At 68.0% G+C, this 10,019-nt stretch overlaps 1 protein-coding gene and 1 long non-coding RNA gene across 3 annotated transcripts; one reads left to right on the top strand and one right to left on the bottom strand.

The window, feature by feature from the left end:
• Positions 1 to 229: 229 nt before the first annotated feature.
• On the bottom strand, positions 230 to 7,819 carry NUDT14 (nudix hydrolase 14). Of its 2 annotated transcripts, XM_028496475.2 has the most exons (6): positions 7,656 to 7,819; positions 4,602 to 4,645; positions 3,922 to 3,986; positions 3,501 to 3,738; positions 759 to 810; positions 291 to 534 (listed from the first exon to the last, which is right to left on the bottom strand). In XM_028496475.2, exons 1-6 carry the CDS (start codon positions 7,734 to 7,736, stop codon positions 379 to 381), a joined length of 636 nt encoding a protein of 211 aa, XP_028352276.1. In that variant the 5' UTR covers positions 7,737 to 7,819; the 3' UTR covers positions 291 to 378. The 2 variants fall into 2 exon arrangements, with proteins under 2 accessions (XP_023986780.1, XP_028352276.1); XM_024131012.3 differs by lacking the exon at positions 759 to 810 and having other exon boundaries at positions 230 to 534.
• A 1,321-nt stretch (positions 7,820 to 9,140) lies between these two features.
• On the top strand, positions 9,141 to 9,825 carry LOC114487252 (uncharacterized). Its single transcript, XR_003682202.1, has 3 exons — positions 9,141 to 9,243; positions 9,369 to 9,512; positions 9,791 to 9,825. It is a non-coding gene; the product is annotated as an uncharacterized lncRNA (long non-coding RNA).
• The last annotated feature ends 194 nt before the right edge of the window (positions 9,826 to 10,019 follow it).

Here is a 10,019-nt window from a genome sequence, read left to right on the forward strand (position 1 = left end):
TGGCACTGCATGGCACCGTCCTCCCTGCCCCCCACTCAACCTGGGGCAGTACCCAGTGCCTGGCCTAGCCCTCTGCCAGCCGCCACCTCCCAGCTGCCCCCTGCACAGCCTGCAGCCGAGGCTTCTGCTCCGGTGGAGCTGAGGGGCTTTCACGGGGACCGCACCCTCCCCTGCCCCCCAGCCCACCCCGGCCACAGCTCGGAGTCAGGAGACACAGGCTAGAGCTACACCAGCCTTTATTGGGCTTGCGGGGCAGGTGTCCAGAACTGGGCTCGTCCAGACCGCCTGGAGTTTCACTGGGGACCCAGGCCAGGGGCCACGCGGCTGAGGAACCACGAGATACCAAAGATGACGCCGAGGGTCTTGGGAACATCCGGGTCATCTGCGAAGGCCTGGGCGCCACCCAGGGGCAGGTGCACAACCTCGATGAGCTCGCCCTCCTCGGCCAGGCCCCCGCCTGGGCCACCCCGCTGGGCAGCTGTCACCTCTGCGTAGAACATGGTCTGGCTGGAGCTGGTCAGTCCCACACCAGACCTACGGGTCGAGACAGCATCTGCTGAGGCATCCACACAGGCCCCGCTGGCCACCCCTGCCCCTTCCACAGCCCTCTCTTGTCCACTCCTTCCAGCCCCTGGCAGGCAGCGCTCCAGGATGCCCCCTGGCCCCCCAGGTTCCCCCCTGTGGTGTACACACTCCATGTAATCCCCTCCCTTCAAGTGTGGGGGAAACCTAGGAACATGTTGGATGGGACCTCCCACCGTGATTAGGCTCCCATGTGATGAGGTCAGGTCAGGTGATGAAGGCGGAATCCTGCAGATGCAATTAAGGGCCCTAATCAGGTGACTTTAAGTTCATCAAAAAGGGAGATGATCCTGGGTAATGATGATCCTGACGTAATCAGGCGAGCTCTTCCTTGCCGGCTTAGGGGTCGGAGATGGAAAGAGTCAGAGAGACGCTTGAAGACAAGGTAAGCCACCATGCTGTAAGAGGGCCACGTGCTAGGGCCCATGGGCTAGGAGCCGACCACGGGCCCCCGGCCAACAGCCAGCGGGAGACAGAGCCCTCAGTCACGGCCACGAGGTGCTGGGAAGACAACCCTCAGCCCCAGATTAGACCTCAGCCCGGCCAACGCCTGACCGCAGCTTGGCGGTCAGGCTGCGAGAGCCTGAGCCGTGGCCCAGGTCCCCAGCAAGCAGACTGCTGAGCCACAGCAAGCGTGAGGCTGTAAATGGGGGTCGCTGAAAGCTGTTGAGTCCGGCAGGCGGTTCTGCGGCACCAGCACTCTGCCCACGCTGGGCCTCAGCCAGGCCTCTCCCCACACGGGGGGCCCCGGTTCGCACCCGGGCCCTGGCCGCTGCGGCCTGGGTCTGCGAGCACCCCCATGTGGGCACCTGCAGGACGCCTCTTCCGGGCGGGGTGGGGGGCTGGGGCTCACGGCGGGGTGGGCCGAGGCCCCCAGGGCCGGGACCAGGGCTCACAGGCTGGAGAGGAGCGTCAGGGAGTCCCCTCCCTCCCTAGGTGGCGGCCAGGAGGGGGCTTCTGGCCACCAGGAGGGGGACAGGCACCCAGGCAGAGGGTAGGGGCCCAGACTGGTGCCGGTGGAGGTCAGGAGTGGGCAGCCACGGTGACTGCCGGCCATGAGGACGGCGGGACAGACAGGAGGGGAAGGGCTGAGCATGGTTCGCAGGGGGAGAGGGAGCCAGAGGTGTCTGGGGAGACGTCCAGGGGATAAGGGAGACCCCAGGCCACCCCGGGAGGTTAGCTGAGGCCAGCCGGGGCCTGCAGGGTGGAAGCGCCCCAGAGGTGCGCCCCGCACATGGGGCAAGGAGCAGAGCTGGAGGAGCTCCCCTCCCACCCCCAGGCGGGGGCCCCACCCAGACTGACCTCACCCAGCTGCTTCCTCCGCCCTCCGGCCCCTTATCTCCCTCGGACCCTTCCTGACAGCCCATTTCCGCCGGCAGCTACAGCCTGCGCCTTTGATGGAAGCAGCGGTCTGTGGGGTTTCCAGTCCCAGTTTCCGCCGGCATGTGACGGACACCGGCGCCGAGAATGTGCCCGGCCAGGCCGGGCACTGCCTCTCCCTGCTCACTCGATCACGTCCTCAGCTGGGGGATCTCAGACAAGCGCGGGGCCTTGTCGCCTGGGACGGGCAGATGAGCGGCCTGGCTCACCCCCGGGGCCACGGAAGGAAGCCGTGGGCCCTACCACAGGGCAGCACAAGCTCCTGCTCAAGCAGCCCGCCGTCGGGCTCCCGGGGAGAGCTGCCCTGGCCTCCACGCCAGCCCCGTCGGGCCCTGCCTCCGCACAGCCAGCCGCCCTCACCTCTAAAGTGCAGTCTGAGCAGGCCACTGGCTGTCCAGAGCCCTGCTTGGCACCCCAGCACCCTCAGGATCAGGCCGTAGCCCAGAGGCCAGGGCCGCTTGTCCCCTTGCCCCTGAGCCTTTGCCATGCAGCCCCTCTGCCAGGACTCCCCCAGACTCACCCGCTCGCGGGACCCCGACCCCCCCAGGGCGCCTCCACCTGCCTTCCTCCTGGCCTGCCCGCTGGCTCAACCCCTACCCGAGCTCAGGCCCCTTGGATTCTCCCGACCCCCCGGACCGCCAGCCCAAAGGCTCAGAGGCCAAGTGGCCACTGGCCAGCCACGCGGAGGACGCCCGCAGATAACTGAGGCCCCTCGCACCAAGATGTCTGGCTCTTTGGTGTAGAAATTCCACGTCTAGGTTCCCGGGACTAAAGGTCAACTCCACCCCCACCCCCAGGCCGGGGGCGCCCGGACGAGGCCCTGGGTGTCGCCGAGGGGGGCCCAGGCCCAACACTGAGCGGCCCCTTGCTGGACCGAGGAGGGCCCCTCCCCCTCTGGAGAAGGCCGCCAGGGGCTCAGCATCGGGGCGACACCGTGAGACCCTCCTCCTGCTCCCGGACTTCACCAAGGTCGGGGACCCATCGCGGCATCCTCAGGCCAAGGGTGGGCTTCACCCCGACACCCTGGCCTGGGACGGGGGGAACGAGGGGCCGGCGGGCACCTGGGCTTTGGCGGGGGCGGGCCGCACTTCGCCCCCGCCAACCCCGGCCCAGGGCTCGGCCTTTCCCTCGCCCCTGAGCCGCTGTCAGAGCAGACCTGTGACGCACCCCCACCCTCAGCGCCCGGCGCTTAATCCCACAGGAAGTAGAGGCATCTGTCGGCAGCAGCTGCCACCCGGAGCCGGAGCCGGAGCCGAGCCGGCCCCGCCGCGGTGGAGGGCAAGGGCGCGGGGCCAAGCACGCTGCAGGACGAGCCCTGAGGGCCCCGGGTTCCGGCCCAGACCCCGCCCTGAGGTGCGTTCCATCCAACCTCCCCCAGCGTGGGAAGGTTGAAAAACAAGGAGCCATCGCCCTGCTTGCCCACCCCTGGGAGCTGGGTGCTCACTGCCCCCCAGGCAGCACGTCCCATCCCCTGGGCTGCGCTGGCAGCAGACGGTCCTTCCCCAGCCCCGCAGGCCCACGGGCCCAGCCCCACTCACTTGTACGTGGCGACCCGGCGCAGGCCGGAGGGGGCCAGGCGGTAGCCGCACTCCTCCCACGCCTCCTTGCAGGCCACCTCCTCCAGCGAGAGCGCGGGCTGGTCCACGAGGCCGGCGCACAGCTCGAACGTCGGCCCTGCCGAGCCGGGCAGTGCCGGCTGCAGCTCCCGGGGCCCGGCCCGGCCCACGGCGGCCAGGGACCCCGCGAAGAGGCGCTCCACCCCGCCAGCGCACACGGCTGGTTGGGGGAAGGCAGACCGCCGTCACCGCGCTGCGGTGGCCAGCTCCACGTGACCCGCCCGGGCCTCGGTGTCCTCTAGAGCCCTCTCCCCACGTCGGCACTCTGACCCCAGGACCCCAGGGGCCTGCACGTGAGCCCGCGGGCCTCCCCTCTCCCCATACCCGGCTTGCGCCGCCTCACCCGGCCGGAACTGCTTCACCAACACCAGGCTCCTTCGAGAAGAGTTGAACACGAGAATGGTCACGCTGCAGGGGGAGGGACCCAGCTCAGCACAGAAGCAGCCCCTCACCTCACCCCCCTGGGGGCCCAGCCCACCTCCTCTCCTCCACAGCCCAGGAAGGTGGTGTCCCTTGCTCGGATGGGCAGACTGAGGCCCAGGCCGGGTCACAGCTTGCCAGGGTCACACAGTCAGGCTAGGCAGGACCCAGGCCTCCTGTATTCCAGATGGCAGGCCGGGGGCCGGGGGGTGGGAAGGACGTGCTGGGCAGCTGGGCAGGCCGGGGGTGGCAGCAGCTGAGGACGGGTGACTAACGGGACACGTGGCCCCTGCTGGCCAGCTGCCGCCAGCCACACTCCTGAAGCCACGCTGCCGTCCGGCCCATACTCCCGACGCTCGGGGGCGAGGGCACCTGGGCGGCCTCTCTCAGGTCCAAGAGGGCCTGCCCACCATCACGGCCCGGGTGGCCTGAGCTGGGACCCAGCTCGGGCTCCAGGCCTCGGGCTCACCCCTCAGTGAGACGACAGGGAAAGGGGGGACTTCAGGCACGCAGAGGCGGGTGGGGCTCTGTGCCCCTGGGCCCGGTGTCCCTGCAGACGTCAGCCTGGGGCTTCCCCGGCGGCCAGCCAGGCTGGGCCCTCACCTGTCATGGGTCTTCATGAAGTCCCACGACTTCTGGGTACCGTTCTGCAAGAGGCAGGGCAGCGGTCAGGGAGGGCTGAAGGGCTGGCAGCGCGGGTGGAGGTGCTCCAGGGAGTGAGAAGGCCACACAGACCCATCGTCCCAGGCCAGTCCTGGCCCGGGCCCACCAGGAGCAAGGAGCTGCAGCAGGGTGGGCAGGGAAGTCAAGGACAGCCTGATGCTCTCAAGGGGTGAGGCAGAAAACCGGGCCAAAGGGTGGGAAGGCGTCCCGGCACGGCGTGAGCCACCACCCAGCACAAGCCGAGTGTGAGAAGCTGCAGCGAGATGTACGCTGCCACCAAGCGTGGGAAGGACCACGGGGGTGCGGGGGAGAGGCAGGCATGACATGTCCTCACAGTCAGGGCGAGGGGCAGGAGGGGTCCCAAGTGGCTAGAGCAGAGATCAGGTTTTCACTGCTCAAGCTCCCTTGGGCCACTGGACAAAGGGCGACAGGAGGGCAGGAGGGGCAGGCGGGCCTCCTGAGAGCGCAGCAGCCCCGGGAGCAGCTGGGGAAGGGTGTGCCCGCGCCGGGCAGGAGCTCAGCCCGCAGGACGTGATGATTCAATGATGATGACTGGACGGTCGATGGCCCTCTCCCCGGCCCGGTCTCTGTCTTGGGCTGTCTCTCCTGTGTCCTGTGGTCCTGCTGCTGTCACTTCCTTCCACCCTCCGGCTCCCTGACCCTGGACACCCTGTCCCAGCAGCTCCCAGGGCTCTGAGCAGCGATCAGTGAACAAAAGGCAGTGCGGGGGGCCAGGGCCTGGGCCACACCACCGGGGGCGGCCAGAGCCGATGCTAACAGGGTTCCAGCCGGCAGGGGGCACGAGGGGCCAGAACCCTGCCAGCTGGACACCACTAAGTGAGGCAGGCTCCCGCCCTCCGGGCTGTTCCGCCTGGCCCTGACCCCTCCCCAAGGGGTCTCCGAGGATGGGGCTGGCCCTGGGGCCCTGGAGCCCAGCCCTGTGGACGCCCACCACCGGCTTGCTTAGCTCACTGCTGCTCAGCCACCGGGTCAGCCCTGCGCCCTGGCGAGCTGCTGGCCCCACACTTGGGGCCCCGCCCGAGCCACGAAACAGACATGGATCTGAGCACCAGACACCGAAAGTGTAACCGGGGCTGCAAAAGAGGGAGGACACTAAGGAACAGCCTGTGTGAGGACTTCGTGGAGGAGGTGACACTGCACCAGGCCCCGCAGAAAAGAAAGGGCATTCCCAGCAGGGGACCCTGACAGGCAGAGCCCCACATGCTGGCCTGAGGGGAGTGGGGAAAATTGGTCTGAGCTGGGCCTGAAGGCAGAGGCATTCTGGACGGGCAGTGGCCTCGGTTTCCAAGCGGGAGGGAGAGCCGATGTCCTGTCCTGTGCAGGTCGGGCTGCCCGGGAGGCCGTCGTGAGGCACCACCCCCAAGAGGCAAGCCTGGGCCTGCCTGCAATCTGGCCACCCCAGGGCCAGCCACCCCCCAGGACGAGCTCCGGGGAAGGCCTGCCCCCCAGTCTGCCAGGTGCCAGCTGTGTCCCCTGCCTCCCTCAGGGTAAGTGTCACCTCGTGCTGGTTTCAGGTACCCTCTTGGATCAAGATCAAAACATCTGTCAGACCCTCAGGTCCAGCCAAGGCAGGGTGCAGGGGAAGGTCCAGAGGGGCCCACCGAGGCCCAGCCAGCCCCTCCCAGAGGGTCAGGACCCAGGCCTGGCTCATCTTCCAGGGCCCTGGGAGGGAGGAACGGGACTGGAGTTTAAACACAGCCCCCTGCCCCCTCAGAGCCATGCGGGTGCCCTGCCTCAGGTTGGTCTGTCCGTCCATCCCCCTGATCTCCCCGGGCCATGGGTGGCTACTGACCAAAGGCTACAGATGCCCCTCGGTGACGTTCACCACCCAGCCCAGTGTCCCATGGCCCCTGGGAAACACCACCCCGGCCCCCAGCCTGTGTCCCTCGCAGCCTACCGCCCGCATGGGTTCAGCTTTGGTTACCAGCACCCACCCACACTCCACAGGAAGTGGGGGAGGGTGCCACAGCCATAGGCCACAGCGGTTACGTGCCTGGACCACCCTGTTCCCACCTGCTGGCCCCAGAGCCCCAGCCCCCGGAGGCTGTGCAGCCACAGTTAGGCATCCCTGCCCCAGGCCAACACCAGGGAAAGGGCAGCAACCTCCGTGTCCCTGCACTCTGCTCCTCAACCAACCCCGGCTTCTGCCCCAGGCCGGTGCTGCCAACTTGGGTCCATCCTGGGGATACGAATTCCCTGTCCCCTAGAGCCAACGGGACAGCAGCGACAAGGGAGGGGGAGGGGAGTGCAGCCTCTCTCAGGCTGGGCGTCAAGAGGGCTTCACAGGTTAGTGAGGGTAAGGGGCCTGGGGAGGAGGGGGCGGACAGGATGCTGCAGGCCAGGGACAGCCCGGCAGAGGGGCACCAAAGACCTGCACCACCGGTCCTAACTGAGGGGGCAGGGAGGGGCTGCACCAGACTCGGAAGAGTGCAGTCCTCACCTGGATAGCGTGGGGGAACTCGGTGGAGCGGCGAGCAAAAGGTGGGGGCCCGAACTGGACAAACAAGTGTTTCCTGTGAGCCTACTACTTGCACAGCGCCACGGGAGGCGGTGTGGTCCTGCACTCCCTCCCCGGGCCGGCAGGAGGAGGTGACGCCCCGGTAGGCAGCCCACCTGGAGAGGCTCTCCAGTGCTCACCAGCTCCATCGCCGGCCTCCTCTGCCCAGAACGGAGACCACCACCACCAGGAAGCTCTCCCTGATCCCCGGGGCGCCCAATACGTCCCACCGCAGAAGAGGGCCGGGGCCCAGCACAGCCTCCTTGGAGGAATGAGTGGTCCCCCGAGGTGTCCCTGCCCAGAGCCGGACGCTCAACCGCTCAGCGAAGCCGGACTCACAGGCAGAGCGCTCGGCGGAGAGGCGGGGCCCGCGGGGCGGGGGCACGAGGCCATGGGCGGGGCCATGGGCGCGTGGGCGGGGTCCGGGGCCGACGTCGGGCCGCGGAAGGCGCGGAAGGCGCGGAAGGCGGGCTCACCTGGCGGCAGTGCAGCGTGAGCGGCAGCAGGTAGGGCGAGGCTGCGCAGCGGCCCACGGCCGCCCCCTCGATGCGCTCCATGGCGGCGTGCGGGGTAGCGCGGGCCCGGGGCGGACGCGGGCAGGATCCGCTCAGGACTCGAGCGGGCGGGCGTGTGACCGGACTCTGGGCATGCCCGGTGCGCGCGGGGCGGGGCGGCGCGGGGCGGTGCCGAGCAGGGAGGGCGGGCCCAGCGCGCAGGTAGCACCTGCCCCGGTCCCCGTGCAGGTGGGGGGCTCGTGACCGCGGGGCACTCCCGGAGCCGCGCAGGGTGTGAGCAGGGCGTGGGGTTCGCCAGGTGAGCCCCGCGACGGGGTGGGGGGGTCAGCCGAGTGCGCGGCAGGGCGGAGCGGGCGCAACTGGAGGGGAGGGTCTGAGAGGTGACCGCCGGTGCTGGAGTCGGGGTGCGGGGTGGGGTGACTTGGGCGTCCTGGTTGGGGGGAGAGAGACGCAGCGCAGCTCTGGGGGAAGGGGGGATGAGCCGAGCGGACGCCTCCCCCACTGGGGCTGACCGTACCCCGAGACTGGGTCGTCCGGGGCGGGGGCGGGCCTCCAGGGAAGGAGCGACTAGGCCCTGAAGACAGAAGCTGGCGGTCACAGCTGCCTCGCCGCCGAGCCCCGAGAGGAGGAAGGCAGAGGTGGATTCGGGGCTGCGCACGGAGTCCTGCGTGCGCCGTGGTGGGGAGAGTGTCTACACCTCTAGGGGCCCCTGGGTGGAGGGAGAGAAGGCTCTGGAAAGAGGGCAAGGTGAGAGGAGCCTGAGTGGGGACGGGAGAGGGACCAGGGTCTAGGCAAAGCCAGGCCCTCCCCGCGGGGCTCTGGTGGGCTGGCGGGGAGCTGGCCTGGGCCCGACTGTCCCCCTGCCCCACGTGCCCCACTGGGAGGAGCTGCCGCTCGCTGTCTCTGGGGCTTCCCCTCTTCCACCGCGGCAGGCGACTAAGTGCTCTTCCCTCCCCCAAGAAGCCCCTCCCTGCTGAGGAAGGGCCTCCTCCTTGCTTGGATGTGGATCCCAAGGACCTGCTTCAAATGCGGCCACTGCCTCCCTAGGGACAGGCACATACATACGGTGGGGTGGGGCAGCTGAGCCCTGACCTGCACCTGCTCTGAACTATGGCCCCGGGGGGACAGCCCAGGTGGGCCTGAAAGTGACTCCCATGTCCCCGTTATCCATTGCTGTGCACCCCCAAAATTCGTGGCTTAAAGCCCCCCTTTGTTCCTCTCTGTCTTGGTCTGTGGATGGCCCTGGCTCAGCTGGGCGGCTCCCCCTTGGGGCTTCTCTGCAGTGTGGTCAGGTAGCAGCTGGGGTGGGATCTTCTGAAGGGATGCACGTCCAGGATGTCTGGTGCCCTAGCTGGGTGGCTGGCTGGCCGTCTCCCTGAGCGCGGCCTCTCAGTGTGGCCGGCTTGGGCTTCCTGGGAGCGTGGCAGCCTCAGAGTAGTGGGATTATTCCATGGCAGCTCCCCAGTCCACGGTCACGGGGCCAAGCTTCTCACGACCCAGCCCGGGATGTCTGACAGCATCAATTCCACTGCGTCCTATGGGCCAGAAAGTAAGTCCTGGCCACTCTAGATTCCGGGGGTGGGGGGGCTTACTTCCCGAGGGTAGGAGACCTGGGACACATGGTTTATAAGGGCCATCCTAAGAGGCTAGCCATCACCCCCCATCACTCTGTAGGGCAGGGCACTTCCCGGCCTTGGCCTGGCCACATGGTGTCCTGGAGGCCGGAGTGAGCATCCGCCAGAGAGCCCACCCTGGAAGCTGGTCCGGTCCTGCCCAACGGCCAGGCGGGCCTCCTCCTCCACACACGCGGGACCCAAGGTGTGCTCCCTCCCTCGGACACAGGCCATTTCCTCCTGCGTTTGTGTGAAAAAGAGAACAAACCCCAGAGCCTGCACAGCAGCGGCCCAGACCAAGGAGGAGACTTGCTCGCAGCCCCTCCGCCCGCTGGGCCGGCCCCAGGGAGCTGCAGCTCGGATGCGGGGAGGAGCCAGCCGCTCCACAGAGCATCATTTTGCTCACATTTGGGGGGAAGTAGCGTTTGACACTGATGCAGGCTGAGACAACTTCAGTGTAGATTGCAAAACGTGTGCCTTCAGAATGTCAGCAAGGTGCCACCCCGGCCGGAAGCAGCCTGCCAGTTCCTCAGGCGGTTAAACGTAGAGTTACTGGGTGACCCAGCAGTTCGGCTCCCGGGTGTCTATCCAAGCCTTCAAAGCGGACTCAAACAGATACTGGCAGTATTCACAATAGCAAAAGGTCAGAGCAAGCCGTGTCCATCAACTGATGACCACATGAACAGTGTGGTCCAGCCACACAGGAGAATGT

This window comes from Physeter macrocephalus, chromosome 11 (assembly GCF_002837175.3).
Source record: "Physeter macrocephalus isolate SW-GA chromosome 11, ASM283717v5, whole genome shotgun sequence".
NCBI lineage: Eukaryota > Metazoa > Chordata > Mammalia > Artiodactyla > Physeteridae > Physeter > Physeter macrocephalus.

What these genes read in the sequence shown, in the direction of transcription:
- NUDT14 (XM_024131012.3), bottom strand. Translation starts at nt 7,736, where the DNA reads ATGGAGCGCATCGAGGGGGCGGCCGTGGGCCGCTGCGCAGCCTCGCCC. An exon ending in TCACGCTGCACTGCCGCCAG is followed by an intron (nt 4,646 to 7,655) that starts GTGAGCCCGCCT and finishes TGCCTCTTGCAG; the next exon opens with AACGGTACCCAGAAGTCGTG. An exon ending in GGTGAAGCAGTTCCGGCCGG is followed by an intron (nt 3,739 to 3,921) that starts GTGAGGCGGCGC and finishes TCCCCCAACCAG; the next exon opens with CCGTGTGCGCTGGCGGGGTG.